The following is a 20,558-nucleotide window of genomic DNA, read 5'->3' as shown; positions in this document are numbered from 1 at the left end:
GATCTCTGTATGTGTGGTTCCCACCGTGCCTTGCTGTTGACACTGTCGTGATTTATAAAAAATCAAGGCACACTTAACCAGCATGGCTATCACAGCATTCTGCAGCGATACGCCATCCCACCTGGTTTGTGCTTAGTGGGACTATCATTTTTTTTTTCAACAGGCCAATGACTCAAAACAAACCTCCAGGCTGTGTAAGGTCTTTTTGACAAAGAAGGAGAGTGATGGAGTGCTGCATCAGATGACCTGGCCTCTACAATCACACAACCTCAACCCAACTGAGATAGTTTGGGATGAGTTGGACCACAGAGTGAAGGAAAAACAGCCAACAAGTGCTCAACATATGTGGGAACTCTTTCAAGACTGTTAGATAAGCATTCATCATGAAGCTGGTTGAGAGAATGCCAAGAGTGTGCAGAACTGTCATCAAGGCAGAATCTAAAATCTAAAAGATTTGTTTAACATTTACTTGGTTACTACATGAGTTATATGTGTTATTTCATAGTGTTGATGTCTTCACTATTATTCTACAATGTAGAAAATAATACAAATAAAGAAAAACACTGGAATGAGTAGGTGTGTCCAAACTTTTGACTGGTACTGTATATACAGTGCCTTGTGAAAGTATTCGGCCCCCTTGAACTTTGCGACCTTTTGCCACATTTCAGGCTTCAAACATAAAGATATAAAACTGTATTTTTTTGTGAAGAATCAACAACAAGTGGGACACAATCATGAAGTGGAACGACATTTATTGGATATTTCAAACTTTTTTAACAAATCAAAAACTGAAGAATTGGGAGTGCAAAATTATTCAGCCCCCTTAAGTTAATACTTTGTAGCGCCACCTTTTGCTGCGATTACAGATGTAAGTCGCTTGGGGTATGTCTCTATCAGTTTTGCACATCGAGAGACTGACATTTTTTCCCATTCCTCCTTGCAAAACAGCTCGAGCTCAGTGAGGTTGGATGGAGAGCATTTGTGAACAGCAGTTTTCAGTTCTTTCCACAGATTCTCGATTGGATTCAGGTCTGGACTTTGACTTGGCCATTCTAACACCTGGATATGTTTATTTTTGAACCATTCCATTGTAGATTTTGCTTTATGTTTTGGATCATTGTCTTGTTGGAAGACAAATCTCCGTCCCAGTCTCAGGTCTTTTGCAGACTCCATCAGGTTTTCTTCCAGAATGGTCCTGTATTTGGCTCCATCCATCTTCCCATCAATTTTAACCATCTTCCCTGTCCCTGCTGAAGAAAAGCAGGCCCAAACCATGATGCTGCCACCACCATGTTTGACAGTGGGGATGGTGTGTTCAGGGTGATGAGCTGTGTTGCTTTTACGCCAAACATAACGTTTTGCATTGTTGCCAAAAAGTTCCATTTTGGTTTCATCTGACCAGAGCACCTTCTTCCACATGTTTGGTGTGTCTCCCAGGTGGCTTGTGGCAAACTTTAAACGACACTTTTTATGGATATCTTTAAGAAATGGCTTTCTTCTTGTCACTCTTCCATAAAGGCCAGATTTGTGCAATATACGACTGATTGTTGTCCTATGGACAGAGTCTCTCACCTCAGCTGTAGATCTCTGCAGTTCATCCAGTGTGATCATGGGCCTCTTGGCTGCATCTCTGATCAGTCTTCTCCTTGTATGAGCTGAAAGTTTAGAGGGACGGCCAGGTCTTGGTAGATTTGCAGTGGTCTGATACTCCTTCCATTTCAATATTATCGCTTGCACAGTGCTCCTTGGGATGTTTAAAGCTTGGGAAATCTTTTTGTATCCAAATCCGGCTTTAAACTTCTTCACAACAGTATCTCGGACCTGCCTGGTGTGTTCCTTGTTCTTCATGATGCTCTCTGCGCTTTTAACGGACCTCTGAGACTATCACAGTGCAGGTGCATTTATACGGAGACTTGATTACACACAGGTGGATTGTATTTATCATCATTAGTCATTTAGGTCAACATTGGATCATTCAGAGATCCTCACTGAACTTCTGGAGAGAGTTTGCTGCACTGAAAGTAAAGGGGCTGAATAATTTTGCACGCCCAATTTTTCACTTTTTGATTTGTTAAAAAAGTTTGAAATATCCAATAAATGTCGTTCCACTTCATGATTGTGTCCCACTTGTTGTTGATTCTTCACAAAAAAATACAGTTTTATATCTTTATGTTTGAAGCCTGAAATGTGGCAAAAGGTCGCAAAGTTCAAGGGGGCCGAATACTTTCACAAGGCACTGTAACTTAACAACAAAACCAAAACACACAAAAATGTAATCTGATATTGTATGTCAACTCATGAGCGATTTGAAAAGGCGCTGACGGTGTGGCTGGCAAGTAGCTGGGAGCAGGGCACAGGAAGCCGAGTGTGTTCCTCCAAGAGGCTAGAAACATCCGTCTGACACACAGCGTTTAACGAGCGGCGAGGTGGAGGTTAAGAAAAAGAGGCAGAGCGATGTGTCAGGCCACAGCAGAGGACCGTTACCCAGTACTGATTTAGGACCTACTGTACAAGGGCTGGGGTTCTGATGTGTAGTTACCCAGAAGTCTGTGCCACTAAACAGGCACCGTCATCACACATCTTTTCCTGGATGAACTCTCTGAATTACTTGTCTAGTTACTGTTATAATGATAAAGAGCACAGTATAATTGGAATACAGGTTGCTAAGACATAATTACGTAGTCACTAAGACCGGTTAATAAGACAAAGAAAAAAGGTTCTTATTTATGAAAAATATTTTGGCTTCAGAGAATTTCTGTCTCTTCTGAAAGCCAGTTTTTGACGGTGGAGCTTTAACATTAGTGTGTATGCCTGCGCGTGACTATGTGTGTGAAACAGTGTGTGTGTGTGTGTGTGTGTGTGTGTGTGGGAGAGAGTGAATGTGAGAGAGAGTGTGTGTGATAGACAGTGAGAGAGTGTGAGATTGAACAGCCTCCTGTCACGAGAGGCTGAATGCTCACACGCATGGTCAGTAACCGGGCTGAGCCTGAGGAAACACTTAATTTACCCCTGGCCCTAAACCCTCATCGCTACGGTCTCCCCTCGTCTGTCAACATCCCTCCATCGCCTTGCAACAGCAGGGTAAATATAAACCAAATCATGCACACCAACACTGCAGTCACCCAACATGTACACACACACACACACACACACACACACATATATCTCATCTATCTCTTACCGAATCCCTCTTTCACTCTCTAACTCTCTCTGCTTCAGAGCAGAGATAAAGATGAACATAGAAATGTTCACACAAACAAAGGACTTATTATTTGACAGAAAATAGCATTTACACTTGTCCTCTACTTTAGTTTTGACTGAAAATGACATCTGTCAAAGAAATCCATCCATAAATTAATTTACAGTACTATACTTCAATCAAAAACAGTACTGTGTCTGTGACATATAAAGAAATTGACATTTTAGAAGGAATATAGAAGAGATTATTGTGTATATATGAATATATAAAATATATTACAGAGTAATATATATACATATATATATATATATATATATATACATACACACACACACACACACACACACACATACATACATACATACATACATACATACATACACATTATACAATAAATATATATGCATAAAAAAATACATTCAAGATGCTAAAAGCAGGAGAGCAGGCTAATGACTGCCTGTGCTCTGATTGGTTGAAGTGTTGCGTGACATGTACTGTTTCCTGTACCCCCTGAACCTGCGCCTGTGTGATTGTGTGTGCGAGAGTATGGGCGTGTGTGTGTATGTTGGGGAGGCTCTGTCCCCTTCACCCCTCTCTCAGCATAGTAGCTTTGAGGAAGCAAAGCTACATGACAGCACACTGATGGCACTCCTTACTCCCAGCTCCCAACCGCTCCCTTCCTCTCTCCGTCTCCCTCTCCCCCTGTTCGCTCTCCCTCCTTTCTCGTGCTCTGGTATAAACACTGCCTCATCAATTCCACTTTACGCTAGCTGCACATTTTTCCCCATTTCTTTTATACATTCCCTGAACTTCTTTCCCTCTGTTACTGAAATAGTTTGGCAAAGTGTGTGTGTGTGTGTTTTCCTAAACTGTTTGTTGTTTTCCAGTAAATCATCAGGAGTTGACTTCTAGCTCTAAATCAGCGTTTGGTCTGTGAAATGTCAACATCGCTGCCTCAAAAAACTCAGAGCCAAGCCAAGCCCGACTCTCTCTCCCCCAGCTAGGCCCCATTTACAAACAAACAGAACACTGCTAACAACTTACAACAACATGGCTCTCACAACCAGCTACTGTACATACAACCTTAAACTGCTACTGTGTGCAAAACAAGATCATGCCCAACAGAAGCTGATGAAAAGTAGCGTACTAGTCTATTGTTGGTTGGTGACTTCTGCCACATGACGGGAACAAAATACATTTTTGAAAAGTTTTTTGATTTCTTGTACCTCAATATCAGGTTTGCTAACCCTGAGTCTTATGAAATGTCCTAAAGGAGGTACTGTACAGAGATATGAAGGCTGTATCACCTGGTTTTTGGTTAGGTAATCTGCTAGTGTGTTCAGGAACTTGTAGTAGATCTCAAACCAGGGGAGATAGCTGCAAGAGAGAAAGAACACAAAATGCACGTTTACAATCAATCCATAATTCAAATTAATATTAGACTATTTTGCTATATTTCACAATAAAAACACAAATATTTAAATTAAATTGTTGTTGGGTTTTCTTACAGACAAAGTAGGCTATGGACACAGCCATGTATAGCCCACCTACTATGGTTAAAAATAGATATATAGGTCTACAATATACTGTAAATACTGTAAATACGGTCTAATACTATGTAATTACGCCATTCTTCGTATTTTGGGCTATTTGCAGGGGAGGTAGAGAGGCAGGCTTTAGTCTAAAGGCGGTGGGTTGGGGAGGTAAAGACGGGAGGTAGAGACTGGCTTTAGTTTCTTCAACCCAACACGACTGGGCCAACGAAAGCTGTGGTAGAGGAGGACGAGGGATGCCATGGTTTACAAGCATACTGATCCCAGATGCACAGTCCAGGCTCAGCCCAAGCCAACACACAGATGCACAGAAAGAAAAGCACTACCCACTGCCCCTTTTCACTTTTTTTCCCTCTCTTTTCCCTCTCCCCACCCCTTATTTACATTTTAAAATAGACATTCCTTCTGGTTTTTCCTTATCAAATTAATGTTAAATAAATAAATAAAATGAACAAACTAAAAAAAAAAAATTATACTGTAGTGTTTGTGTTATAGCTAATCGCAAAATACACCCACCAGAAGCCAAATGCATCTGCAACATGGCTTTCTTTATACGGTTGACATATTCTTGGCGGAGTTAGTTGACTTCCTTTTGAGGTGGAATATGGCCAACATTTTGTTTTGGCTTGAAGGTTGCTCAGAAGAGAGAGCTCAGTGCATGTATAATGTTATGCAATCAAATAATACAAATGTGGTGAGGTATCGAAGTGAGGCATTGCATAATGACATTGGATTATGTCTCGTTTATCATTCATCACTTAAAATTTAAACAAAAATATGCTTTATTAACATTCATTAACTGAATGAAGGTGAAATATAAGAACAAAGAAATGAATGAATATTGTCAAAATGAAACTTACGTTAAACAAAATGTGCGGGCATGCTGCATTAACAAAAGTCACTTGTTAAATTAAAATGGCTACCTGGCTGAAATGGCTAACAAAAATTCACCGCACAAAAAAATCCCAATGAAACTTTAATGAAAATGTGTATGTGTGTGAGAGACTTTTATTAGCCAGGGAAGTCCTGTAGAGGGAGACAGGGGGATACTGGGTAGTTCTCAGGGCATGGGTCACTGGCTGCTCTGCAGACTGGAATTAACACACAACAAGAAAAAAACAATAAAGTCAACCTAATGCAAATGTTCATATCACTAAATCTGCAAGGGGGCCAATGACACGGCGGTTCCCAGGCAAGTGCAGCCAAGCACACCAATCAGAGGGCCTGAGTGACCATTAACCTGAAACAATCAGCTCCTTAACATGTCAATATTTTGACGTCCGCATGAAGAGCTCACCGTAATCAGGTCACACTCTGCAAACCCAAAATGTAACATGCATGTGTGAACTATAAAATTCACATGCTGGCTGGACATTAAACATATAAATATGCCATGCTTTCAAACAAATAGGCAGTGGATATTTCTATGGGCTCGAGGCAGGGATGGGCAAAAAATTACAATGACTAAATACCCTAAAGATCAATGTATCAAAATAAACTAGAAAATACTTGAAATGTTTTAAATTCAAATACATGTATTTTGTATTTTAAAATACAGAAACACATTAGCAAGTAGCTGGCCCAAAGAGAAACAACATTCTCAGTAAAGGTTACAGAAACCTTTTACTTGCTATGACTGTGATTATGTTGTTCTTTATCTACCTTAGTTGAATTCACCGACTGACTGTAAGTCACTCTGGACAAGAGTGTCTGCTAAATGACCAAAATGAACTGCAAAGCACACTTGTTATTGTTATTGGCCTTGTTTCGAGGTCATGTCTAGATGGGATACAGCTTAACCTAATTCTCCTAACCTGCTACGCTAATTATCTTAACCTGCTGCGTAAGTTCTCCGAAACCTGTTTACGAAAAGTATATTTTGACAAAAGCTGTATCCCTTCTAGACAAAACCTTGTTTCGGGGCGGAGATCATTAGAATAATACTCAGCATGCTCCATTTTTTGTAAACACGTTTATATTTAGTTCATTTAGCAGTGCCATCAGACTTCTGATACCAATGAAAGTGGGGAAACAAAATGGTGAACCACCATAAAAAAATTTTTTGAGAAAAGTATTTTGGTAGTTCAGCTCAGTGTAATCCAAATGACAAAATACTTAGAAGTAATTCAGATGCATATGACAGAAACACTGCCCATCTCATTGTAGATGTGTTGAAGTTTATTTTAAACATTAAAAGAGGGGGGGAAAAAATCAATACAACCAAATTAATCCATACAACCAAATGAACATTTTCAAAAAATTCTGAACAGGTCATTGAAACAAAGACTAGTCATTATCAGTCTCATCAGGTCCTTTGTTTACAAAGCCAGGCTCCTGGACACTAATCCTTCACATACCTCTCTCCTCTCTCTCTGTCCAGTCAGGCCTCACACACCGATTGGTGCATGTTTTTGTATAAAACGGATGATTATTTCTGAGCTATTTCCTGTGGTACAGTATGTGTTTCTTTTTTTCTTAAATGAAGCGATTTAAGAAATCATTGCTCCTCTCCTCAGTTAGCAGCTTAGGTCTGTTTGTGCTTCCTAAATCCCCAGATAGAGAGACATCCATCAATGTGTGTGGAGGCCCGGCTATCTCTCCAGCTGCTTTAAAACACACACATCACTCAAAGTACTGGATACTCCGAGTAAACCAGTTAAGTCTATGGCCAACTCACAAACCCTCCAACTGTATCTCCTACCACAACACAACCCCTCAGACTGTATCTCCTACAGCAGGGTTTCCAAAACTCTGTTTTTAATCCCTAGCACTACACAGCTGATTCAAATAACCAACTTAATTACATTTTGATGAGCTTGGTGGTAGTTGAACAAAATTCATATCTTTGTAGTGTTTTCAATAGTTAATAACATTTTTGGCCATGTACTGGTCTAGCTAACTACAGGAACTACACACTACTTTTTGACTAAAATAAAATATGGGTAAAGAACGCCTGAATTTACTTTCTTTTTCGGCATCAGATTATCATTTCAAACATTCTGTCAACATCTGACTCCACTGTTCTGGCAATTTAAGATTTAGATATGATACTTTTTCACAAAGTATACTGAATAAAAATATAAAACGCAACATGCAACAATTTCAAATATATACAGTTTATATAAGGAAATGAGTCAATTGAAATAAATAAATTAGGCCCTAATCTATGGATTTCACATGACTGGGAATAGAGATGCATGGTCACAGAAACCTTTAAAAAAGGTAGGGGTGTGGATAAGTCCGTATCTGGTGTGACCACCATTTGCACCATGCAGTGTGACACATCTCCTTTGCATAGAGTTGATCAGGCTGTTGATTGTGGCCTATGGAATGTTGTCCCACTCCTCTTCAATGGTTGTGCGAAGTTGCTGGATATTGGCGGGAACTGCAACATGCTGTCGTCCACGTCGATCCAGAGCATTACAAACATGCTCAATGGGTTTGTGACATTTCTGGTGAGTATGCAGGCCATGGAAGAACTGGGACATTTTCCGCTTCCAGGAATTGTGTACAGATCCTTGCAACATGGGGCCGTGCATTAATCATGCTGAAACATGAGGTGATGGCGGCGGATGAATGGCATGACAATGGGCCTTAAGATCTCGTCACGGTATCTCTGTGCATTCAAATTGCTATTAATAAAATGGAATTGTGTTTGTTGTCCGTAACATATGCCTGCCCATACCATAACCCCACCGCCACCATGGGGCAATCTGTTCACAACATTGACATCAGCAAAACGCTCGCCCACCATACACATGGCCTTCACACGACACCATGCACATGGTCTGTGGTTGTGAGTGCCGGTTGGACATACTGCCAAATTCTCTAAAACAACGTTGGAGGGGGCTTATGGCAGATAAATAAACTTTCAATTCTCTGACAACAGCTCTGGTGGACATTCCTGCAGTCAGCATGCCAATTGTGCACTCCCTCAAAACTTGAGACATCTGTGGAATTGTGTTGCGTGACAAAACTGCACATTTTAGAGTGGCCTTTTATTGTCCCAAGCACCTGTGTAATGATCATGCTGTTTAATCAGCGTCTTGATATGCCACACCTGTCATGTGGGTGGATTATCTTTGCAAAGGAGAAATGCTCACTAACTTGGACTTAAACAAATTTGTACCCCAAAACATTTTTATAATATTTTTGTGGGTATGGAAAATTTCAGGGATCTTTTATTTCAGCTCATGAAACATGGAACCAACATGTTAAGTTTATATTTTTGTTGAGTGTAGTTTGGATGACGTTAACTAAAGTTTATATTTTTGTTGAGTGTAGTTTGGATGACGTTAACTAAAGTTTATATTTTTGTTGAGTGTAGTTTGGATGACGTTAACTAAAGTTTATATTTTTGTTGAGTGTAGTTTGGATGACGTTAACTAAAGTTACTTTGAAAAAGTAGTTAAGTAAACTATATGTTTAAGGGTGGCTTTATTGTAGTTTAACTTCTTCCAGTGTGAAGTAATTGGTAACTTGGTAAACTATATTTTCATAGTAGCTTCCCCAACACGGATCCCCTATCACAAAACAACCCGACTGTATCCTCTACACACAAAACAACCCCGCAGACTATATCCCCTAACACAACCCCGTCGACTGTATTTCCTGACGACTAATCCTGAATTTAATTTAGTTGCTTGATCAAATACCTCCATGCATCAATCTGAACCTGCTAATCCTATAAATTTGTGTGCGCTGACATCAAAATAAAGTGATTCATGTTTTGTGTAGGCTGGCACTGGACCAACCCATAGTTTTCTGGGAGCAATCAGAATGGTTTGAATGTGTTCGCATTCAATAAGTTGTTGGGGAGGAAGCAAATCCAGACTCATCGTGGAGAAGAAATGTTAGTGGGCGAGACGCTTGGCCGAAGCGATGTGGATGGGTAGCCAGGCAACAGACTGTATCCCCAACCACAACACAACCCCTCAGAGACTCTCCCATCTACACATAGATGGGCAGAACAGAAGATATAGGCTAGATGTGGTCAAATTATTTTCGTTATGTCTTAATTCTTAAGACTTATATTCTCTAAAAGCTCAAATAAATTAACTGGTGTTTTTGTAACGACGCAAATTATGTAATTACCCATAAAAACAAATAGAAGAGAGAGAAGATAGTTTTTTTCCTGGTGTAGGGATATTACCAGAATAAACCAACTGCAATATCTCAATCCAAATAAATATCTACATACCTTTGGGCAGGTTAGGTTTTCATGTGATAAATAAACTACACCTGTTGGATGTTAAGCGCGGCACTGTTATTCATATTCCCTGGACGGGTCTTAAATCTCCCTTCACACCCACGGCACTTAGTGAAAGTCAACTTGCACCTTGTAGCCAGCTCACTGGAAGATTTGATTACACCTTTACTTTCCCGGGTCAGAGGTTAAGTACAGGGAAGGAAATGTCCTCCGGCGTCTCGCTAAGTGACCACAAACTGGAGCGCCGACGTCCCTAAAAGGGAACCCAGGTCTCACCCGCCAAATAAAATCAAGGAAAACACCTTTTTTCATCTGAGACCCCTCTGACATGTCCAAGGGTGATTTGTCCCTAAATATGAGAGAGTGACCAAAAGAGAAAAGAGGAGAGGAGGAGGAAGAAGAGGATGGAGGGGAAGGAAGGAAGGAAGAAAGAGTAAAATCGAAACATTCTGCCTCTTTGAAGAGGTTTTGGCCTGAAGGTAGCGTGGCCCTTTCAGTCTGGGCATTAGCCGCAGCACAACAAAGGCCTGGCCACATAGAACTGTCCTTACTCATTAAGCCACTTCCTTGTGTTAGCATAGGTGACAATTCTATACTCGGAGCACCTCAACAATCACAGGGACGCAAACTGTTTTACTTACCTTAGTTTTATATCCGGGGAACAGACACATTAAATAAAAGGTAGCTAGCTAGAAGCCTCCTTTATCGAAAGTGCTTTCAGAAAGTATTCATACCCCTTGACCTTTTCCACATTTTGTTGCGTTACAATGTGGGATTAAAATAGATTGAAATTGTAAAATAGAAAAAATCTCAACAATCGACACAAAATACCCCCATAATGAAATAGCAAAAACAGGTTTCTAGAAAGTTTTGAAAATGTATTACAAACAAAAAAGTTAAATATCACATTTACATAACTATTCAGACCCTTTACTCAGTACTTTGATGAAGCACCTTTGGCAGTGATTACAGCCTTGAATCGTTTTGGTTATGATGCGCATGCTTGGCATACCTGTATTTGGGGAGTGTCTCCCATTCTTCTCTGCAGATCCTCTCAAGATCTCAGGTTGGATGGGGAGCATTGCTGCACAGCTATTTTCAGGTCTCTCCAGAGATGTTCGATCGGGTTCAAGTTTGGGCTCTGGCTGGGCCACACAAGGACATTCAGAGACTTGTTCCGAAGCCACTCCGAGTTGTCTTGGCTGTGTGCTTAGGGTTGTTGTCCTGTTGGAAGGTGAACCTTCGCCCCAGTCTGAGGTCCTGAGCGATCTGGAGCAGGTTTTCATCAAGGATCTCTCTGTACTTTGCTCCGTTCATCTTTCCCTCGATCCTGACCAGTCTCCCAATCCCTGTAACTGAAAAACATCCCCACAGCATGATGCTGCCACCACCATGCTTCACCGAAGGCATGGTACCAGGTTTCATCCAACCAGAGAATCTTGTTTCTCATGGTCTGAGAGTCTTTAGATGTCTTTTGGCAAACTCCAATTGGGATGTCATGTGCCTTTTACTGAGGAGTGGATTCCATCTGGCCACCCTACCATAAAGGCCTGATTGGTGGAGTGCTGCAGAGATGGTTGTCCTTCTGGAAGGTTCTCCCATCTCAACAAAGTAACTCTGCGGCTCAGTCAGAGTGACCATCACATTCTTGGTCACCTCCCCAACCAAGGCCCTTCTCCCCCGATTTCAGTTTGGCCGGGTGATCAGCTCTAGGAAGAGTATTGGTGGTTCAAACTTGTTCCATTTAAGAATGATGATGGAGGCCACTGTGTTCTTCGGGACCTTCAATGCTGCAGAATTTTTTTGGTACCCTTACCCAGATCTGCGCCTCGACACAATCCTGTCTCGAAGCTCTACGGACAATTCCTTCGACCTCAGGGCTTGGTTTTTGCTCTGACATGCACTTCCAATTGTGGGACCTTCTATAGACAGGTGTGTGCCTTTCCAAATCATGTCCAATCAATTGGATTTACCACAGGTGGACTCCAATGAAGTTGTAGAAACATCTCAAGGATGATCAATGGAAACAGGATGCACCTGAGCTTAATTTCGAGCCTCGTAGCAAAGGATCTGAATACTTATGTAAATAAGGTTTTTCTGTTTTAAATGTTTAATACATTAGCAAAACTTTCTAAACCCCTGTTTTGTTTGTCATTATGGGGTATTGTGTGTAGATTGTTGAGGACATGTAACGTAATAAATAAGGCTGTAACGTAACAAAAATGTGGAAAAAAATCAAAGGGTCTGAATACTTTCTGAATGCACTGTATACATACAGTTGAAGTCGGAAGTTTACATACACCTTAGCCAAATACATTTAATCTCAGTTTTTCACAATATCTGACATTTAATCCAAGTAAAAATTCCCTGTCTTAGGTCAGTTAGGATCACCACTTTATTTTAAGAATTTGAAATGTCAGAATAATAGTAGAAAGAATGATTTATTTCAGCTTTTATTTCTTTCATCACATTCCCAACGGGTCAGAAGTTTACATTCACTCAATTAGTATTTGGTAGCATTTCCTTTAAATTGTTTAACTTGGGTCAAACGTTCCGAGTAGCCTTCCACAAACTTCCCACAATAAGTTGGGTGAATTTTGGCCCATTCCTCCTGACAGAGCTGGTGTAACTGAGTCAGGTTTGCTGGCCTCCTTGCTTGCACACGCTTTTTCAGTTCTGCCCACAAATCTTCTATAGGATTGAGGTCAGGGCTTTGTGATGGCCACTCCAATACCTTGACTTTGTTGTCCTTAAGCTATTCTGCCACAACTTTAGAATGCATTTCCCATTTCGAAGACCCATTTGTGACCAAGCTTTAACTTCCTCACTGATGTCTTGAGATGTTGCTTCAATACATCCACATAATTGTCCTCCCTCATGACGCCATCTATTTTGTTATGTGCACCAGTACCTCCTGCAGCAAAGCACCCCCACAACATGTTGCTGCCACTCCTGTGCTTCACGGTTCGAATGGTGTTCTTTGGCTTGCAAGCCTCCCCCTTTATCCTCCAAACATAACGATGGTCATTATGGCCAAACAGTTCTATTTTTGTTTCATCAGACCAGAGGACATTTCTCCAAAAAGTACGAACTTTGTCCCCATGTGCAGTTGCAAACCGTAGTCTGGCTTTCTTATGGCAGTTTTGGAGCAGTGGCTTCTTCCTTGCTGAGCGGCCTTTCAGGTTATGTCGACATAGGACTCGTTTTACTGTGGATATAGATACTTTTGTACCCGTTTCCTCCAGCATCTTCACAAGGTCCTTTGCTGTTGTTCTGTGATTGATTTGCACTTTTCGCACCAAAGTACGTTCATCTCTAGGAGACAGAACGTGTCTCCTTCCTGAGCGGCATGATGGCTGTGTGGTCCCATGGTGATTATACTTACTTACTATTATTTGTACAGATGAACATGGTACCGTCAGGTGTTTGGAAATTGCTCCCAAGGATGAAACAGACCCGTGGAGGTCTACAATTATTTTTCTCAGGTCTTGGCTGATTTCTTTTGATTTTCCCATGATGTCAAGCAAAGAGGCACTGTGTTTCAAGGTAGGCCCTTAAAAACATCCACAGGTACACCTCCAATTGACTCAAATGATGTCAATTAGCCAATCAGAATAAAGCTATGACATAATTTTCTGGAATTTTCCAAGCTGTTTAAAGGCCCAGTCAACTCAGTGTATTTAAACTTCGGACCCACTGGAATTGTGATACAGTGAATTATAAGTGAAATAATCTGACTGTAAACAATTGTTGGAAAAATGACTTGTGTCATGCACAAAGTAGATGTCCTAACCGACTTGCCAAAACTATAGTTTGTTAACAAGGAATTTTTTTGGAGTGGTTGAAAAACAAGTTTGTTTTTTAAATTGTATTTCTCACCCCTTTTTCTCCCCAATTTCATGGTATCGAATTGGTAGTAGTTACAGTCTTGTCTCGTCGCTGCAACTCCTGTACGGACTTGGGAGAGGCAAAGGTCGAGAGCCATGCGTCCTCCAAAACACAACCCAACCAAGCCACCCTGCTTCTTGACACAATGCTCATCTTGACACAATGCCCATTAAAAATAAAACACTAATATACTAATATATCTTGATTAGATAAGTCAATACATGTTAGAATCATCTTTGGCAGTGATGTATTTCTGGGTAAGTCTCTTATAGCTTTGCACACCTGGATTGTACAATATTGGCACTTTGTTTTTTATTCTTCAAGCTTTGTTAAGTTGGTTGTTGATCAATGTTGTAAAGCCATGTCCAAGTCTTGCCATAGGCCACTCAGGAACATTCAATGTCGTCTTGGTAAGAAACTGCAGCGCATATTCGGACTTGTGTTTTAGGTTATTGTCCTGCTGAAAGGTGAATTTGTCTCCCAGTGTCTGTTGGAAAGAAGACTAACCCAGGTTTTCCTATAGGATGTTGCCTGTCCTTAGCTCTATTCCGTTTTTTGTTTGTTTTTTAAACCCCCCTAGTCCTTGCCGTTGCCACCACCATGATTGAAAATATGAAGAGTGGTACTCAGTGATGTGTTTGTTGTGTTGGATTTCCCCAAACCTAACACTTTGTATTCGGGACAAAGTTTGCCACGTTTTTTTGCAGTTTTACTTTAACGCCTTAATGTAAACAGGATGCATGTTTTGGAATATTTTAATTCTGTGCAGGTTTCTGTCTTTTCACTCTATCAATAAGGTTAGTATTGGGGAGTAACTACAATCTTGTTGATCCATCCTCAGTTGAATTGCTGTGATAGGAGAAAACTTTGTAACTGTTTTGAAGTCACCATTGTCCTCATGGTGAAATCCCCGAAATCTTCCTCTCCAGCAACTCCGTTAGGAAGGACACCTGTATCTTTGTAGCGACTGGGTGTATTGATACACTATCCAAAGTGTAATTAATAACTTTACCATCCTCAAAGGGCTATTCAATGTCTGCTTTTTAGTTGTTTTTTTTTACCCACCCATTTTTACCCATCTATCTGCCTTTTCTTTGTGAGGCATTGGAAAACCTTCCGAGTCTTTGTGGTTGAATCTGTGTTTGAAATTCACTGTTCGACTGACCGACCTTACAGATAATTATGTGTGTGGAGTAAAGAGATGAGGTAGCCAATAAAAAAATAATGTTAAACACTATTATTGCAACTCAAAGTGAGTCTTTGCAACTTATTATGTGACTTTTGAAGTAAATGTTTACTTTGAATACTTGAGGCATTTCAGCTTTTCATTTTTAATTCAGTTGTAAAAATGTAGTGAAATATAATTTCACTTTGACATTATGAGGTATTATGTGTAGGCCAACGACAAAACAAATCTCAATTCATACCATTTTTAATGCAGGCTGTCACATTTTACTTTTAAAGTCAAGTCAAGGGGTGTGAATACTTTGTGAAGGCAATGTCTCTGTCTCATTTGATCACTACATACTGTAGATTTAAAAGGATTATTCAATATGATCACAACTTGGATTGCTTATCTAAGAATTCCTAACTTCCTTCCATTTCTGCATTTCTCAATTAAAGCAAACTGGGCAATAAAAAAATATTCATTCTACTTTGTATTACTAATATGTAAAAATATATATATATATAAACGGAAAAACAAAGGTTAAAAATAAATAAACTTGGAACCAAGTCTGCCATCTCTGTCATTGATGCAAACATTCTATTTGTACATATTTCACATTTCTAAACCATGAGGTATCTAAAATATGCATGTCTTTGTAATCATGATTTAAACTATTTTCACAAACCTTTTTTCGCCACACAGTGGGTCTATTTACGAGGCAAAAAAAGGAGGCAGCAAAAACAAACTGAAGTCTTTAAAAACACACTCACAGAATATTTGTTTTCTTTCTATACATTTCTTATTATGAATGAAGCAAGCCATGCAAACTGTTCAGAATGCATAATGAATTTTATACATCATATGTCAAATGAATTAGCATGTGGGACTCAGAGAGGGGGACAGGGGAGTCTCTGCTAATTGGCAGCGAGGCTTCATGCATAATTATGGGCAAAGCGGCTTCTTTTGCCGTGCTTCTGTGCCTGTAGCCGAATAACGAGGAGAGAGACAAAAAAGAAAAAGGAAAACAAAGGGCATGGTGGTGGCTGGCCGGGATGGGCGGGTGTGTGTGGAGGGAGGGGGGGGGGGGGGGGGGGTGGAGGGCGGAGGTGGGGGGCAGCTCATCTCGACAGCAGCTCATCAAGAACAAGATAAACCCTGCGGCTGCCAGTCAATATCCACACAACACACACTACCTCACGACACTTAGGCAATTACTGCATTTAGTTTAGCATATGAGAAAAAAAAATTTTCCGATAATTTTTTTTTTTCCGATAATGTTTTTTCATTATTTTTTTTGGACTGTGCAAATTCCCATTAATTCTGTGGTTTGTTCAACTATATTGTTTAATTAATGAAATGTTTGTTATTTAAATTGTTAATATAAAATATAAAAGTTTCTTAGGCCCTATTAAATCTTTTTTACTAAAATGTCTTTCTGTGCATTAATAATAAAAGATGACATCACATTTGAGATAAATCCAGGCTGTGCTAAACGATATCTTGAGAGGGAGTTGAAATTACAATTTACTATTAAAATAATTCTTCATAGTTGTCATAGTAAATGATAGATTGTTCCTAATTGACTCCGGGTTAAATAAATGAACTAAATGAATAACATTATAGGGACCAAACTAATATGGAATTCAGGAGTTTAGAATATTTCTGTAACTGGGCATGAAGAAATTGAAGAGGGTAACACTCTGATTCACACTGCTTCCAAAAGAGAACCCAACTCTCTCTACAATCAATTAAGAAATGTAATCTGCATGTGACTGACGTGAGGATATTACAAACAGTTGGTATTTATGAATAAGTAACATGTCAATAATATACATGTCTTTCCTCATGAAAAAGGCAATTGTGACAAAATCCTTTTCAGAAAAAAAACAAAACATGAATGACTAACCGATTGATGCAATCGGTCAATAGATAAAACAGGGCTATTCAACTCTTACCCTATGAGGTCTGGAGCCTGCTGATTTTCTGTTCTACCTGATAATTAATTGCACACACCTGGTGTCCCAGGTCTAAAATCAGTCACAGATTAGAGGGGAACAACGGAGAAAAAAAACGCAGTGGAACTGGCTTCGAGGTCCAGAGTTGAGTTTGAGGGTGCTAAAGAATAAGCTTCCTTACTTAAATGTGCTCGAGATCAAAGTCTACTAAATATGTGTGAGCGTGTCGTACCTGAGCAGACAGATGCAGACACGGCAGCCGGAAGTGAGTCTGCAGAAGCCAAACCTCTGCTTGCTCTCGATGTCCGTCAGCACAAAGGTAAAGTTCTGGCCCACCTGACTCTGGGAAACCCTGGGAAACGCACACACACGTACGGTAGAGAGAGAACACACCATTAACACTCGACCAATTACCTCAAGAAATACAGTATTACCACACAGTCACATATGGAACAGAAATAACAAATCATTACTTCACAAGCACACATGGGAACATTTCAGTCCAGGGAATCATGACAATCAGACCAGTGAAAGTAATGTAACGGTTTCAGTTAAATAGAAAATTAGAAACTCCTTATTACCACATTATCACAGCAGAGGAAAGCAATGACAAACGTATTATAACATTATAAAGATACAGTATTTTTTTTAAATTGGGAAAAGTAACTACTCCCCCAATGCTAAGTTGAAGTCCCTCGACCTCACCTCTAAACTTTTTCGATATGATTCTGGCTACAATCCCTGACTTGAGTGTGTGTGAGTTGGGCATGTGCGTTTCTTATGAAGTTCCATCACTAGATGGCAGCAGTAAAGCTCGCGTGGAGAACAACACAGCTCAGGAAATCCCAACCCCCACCCCCTTACCTCCTAACTATACAATGGCACTTTTCCAATGTCATTTTCCAGGCTACAAAATAAGAGCAGAATCTTCTACAGAGGGCTGCTTTTAAAATCAGACTGGTACCAAATCTAGAGATATAGTTATTCAATCAAAGACAAACACATGATACAAGCGAGACATACACATATATGCAGACAGACACAAATGCATACAAAAGCACACACACACACACACACACACACACACACACACACAGACACAGACACACACAAAATAGCACACCCACACCGTGGTGGGAGTGAGATCAAATGGCTTGGCATGGGTTGGGCAGGGAGCAGGGAGCAGACTGGCTTGGTGTTTAGGAGACTAAGAGAGGCTTTTGGCTTCAACTACACCACCAGCTGTTAACAACAGACTCCACACGCCATCGCTCCACAGCATACACACACAGCTCTCCTGTTACTAAAACATATTAGTGTGTGTGTGTCCCTGTGTTGGTAGGGTAGAGTACAGGACTATTAACAGGGGAGCAGGGGGAAGGAATCCTATTCCTTACCTCTCCACATCGAAGGGGAAGCAGAACTTGGGTATCGTCTGGAGAAACTCCTGAGAACCAGAATAACACAGCCACTGATTAGACAACACTGACATAACATAAACAACAAACCAATGACAAAATCAACAGTCACACTTCAGTAACAAGCCAGTATAGATGTTTTATATAATGCTACTTATACATGTTTAAAAACTATGGAATACTCAATGCATTCATAGTAAGAACACTACTTATATAATGTTTATTATTAATAAATGAATGTATTTTTGTGTTCATACGCAACCCAGTAAGTTTAGCCTAATCAAATATATTTAATCAATAACATTACTTGTTGAACAAAGACTAATTCAAAGTCTGATAGTGAGCTCATTAAAAGCATCTCATTAAATAATTCAATTAGGCTAAATAACCTAAATACAACAGAAACAACTTAATCCCCAGAGCTGATAAGTGTTTCAGTTGAGAAAATCAGGGAAAAGGTTTTCCTTTCTATAGGTCCAGACCCATAGCTTAAATAATTAGCTACGATTACTTACAGTACATCGATTATCAGGGGTGATGGCGGTGAGAGGGAGGGAGGGATGGAAGGAGTTAGGGAGGGAGGCAGGGAGGCAGGGATAGAGGGATGGAGGAGAGAAGAGAAAAAGACCTATAGGTGGTGGCAGATTGCTGTGACAATAGGCTAAGCAGCTCTGGGGGTACGGAACGGTCGGGGGGGGGGGGGGGGGGTGTAGAGCCTTAAGGGCTTTATCTCCCAACACCTCCCCTGTGGGGGGGGGGGGGGAGTAATTGGGGGACAGGAGCAGAGCAGAGCACCATATGGGTTAGCGGAGCCAGCCACCACTTCTGTCTGTCTGACTGAGGTTGGTCCTGGGTCTGTGTGTCTGTCTGGCACAGCAGCCTAGCCATGGGGAACAACCACTGATCCCCCCCGATCACTAGACAAAGCTGCCTGCCACCATAACCACAGGCAACAAGGAACAGAGAAATGAGGGTGGGGGTAGTGTGTGTGTGTGTGTGTGTGTGTGTGTGTGTGTGTGTGTGTGTGTGTGGCGTATCAGTGTGTAGGAAGGCTGTGTGGCTATAAAACTGTCACACACGTCTGAGCCGCCACCGCCGTATGGACTCACTGCTATTATTAACCGCCATGTAGGAACACCAATATGTTTCGGAGAGCCTAGCTTAGTGTTGTACATATGGCACACAGACAACACACATACTCCATCTCTCTTCAAATAAAAACGTATGGGTTGCCGGATTCCGTAACGGCCATAGCCCCGCCCACATGTGTTGACAGGAAAAAGTGACAGTCCCTGAGCCATGGAGACCGACAAGATCACAGATACAACAAAAGTGTGTGTGTGTGTGATGTAGGCATATATACAGAAAAACAGATGGCCATCTCTCTCAATGTACACAACATTCCAACACCATCTCTCTCTCCCTTCCTTCTCCAACAAGCATCTCTCTCTCTCTCTCCCCCCCCCCTTCCTCCTCCATTCCTCCAGGTGATGTGCGGGACCTCCAGTATACCAGGGGGATCCAAGACTGGGGGGGAGGGATGTTGCCACTGTTGTTGTTGTTATTCTGTTGTACACTACTTCCTCTCCCCTCCTCCCCCTTGCGAACCGTTTTCCCAAGACAAAAGAATATAAAGCAGCTAATACATTTGTAGCTCTGAAGGCATGTGTGTGTGTGTGTGTGTGTGTGTGTGTGTGTGTGTGTGTGTGTGTGTGTGTGTGTGTGTGCGCGTGTAGAGGCTGCATTATTTATCGGAGGTAGAGACAGGGGTATCACTCAGTGAGACAGCACACTCAGCTCCCCTAGCGGAGGTCTGGCATCACAGCTAACTACAGCACAGTTCAGGGCCTGCCTCTGTTTCTGCCTATGCATAGCCTTTACAACCCTTCCCAACATAGCTACAGCAGGCAGGTCTTCCCTTCCACACTGGCCTGTCTCTGCCTCGGCCTGTTCTTCCCCATGGTGCTAACATGGAGCCCACTTTGTTCTGTTGTCTATGGACCACCAATGGACCGTTCACCAATGGGTCACCAACAGCTCTCTGAGGGCAGATCCTTCTCAACAGGCTGGGGCTGATAGCCCATAAACCCAGCTCAGTGTTGGGAGAGGGAACCCACTGTGTACTGTGGAGTGGACCACTGTTTATAACATTTAGCATTTTAGTAATT

At 41.0% G+C, this 20,558-nt stretch overlaps 1 protein-coding gene across 9 annotated transcripts in view; it reads right to left on the bottom strand.

Moving 5' to 3' along the window:
• Positions 1-20,558, bottom strand: part of LOC110521838 (DENN domain-containing protein 1B) — a 180,282-nt gene that overhangs the window by 72,685 nt on the left and 87,039 nt on the right. For all 9 annotated transcript variants that reach the window (XM_036969293.1, XM_036969294.1, XM_036969298.1 and 6 more), the window contains 3 exons: positions 18,370-18,419; positions 17,205-17,324; positions 4,507-4,576 (listed from right to left, as the gene is read on the bottom strand). In XM_036969293.1, the coding sequence (XP_036825188.1) occupies positions 4,507-4,576; positions 17,205-17,324; positions 18,370-18,419 (240 nt within the window). The remainder of the gene's footprint in view (positions 1-4,506; positions 4,577-17,204; positions 17,325-18,369; positions 18,420-20,558) is intronic.

The sequence above is a fragment of the Oncorhynchus mykiss genome, chromosome 30, assembly GCF_013265735.2.
Source record: "Oncorhynchus mykiss isolate Arlee chromosome 30, USDA_OmykA_1.1, whole genome shotgun sequence".
Lineage (NCBI taxonomy): Eukaryota > Metazoa > Chordata > Actinopteri > Salmoniformes > Salmonidae > Oncorhynchus > Oncorhynchus mykiss.
Note: the sequence above shows the minus strand (reverse complement) of the source record. Positions and strands in the feature narration are given on the sequence as shown.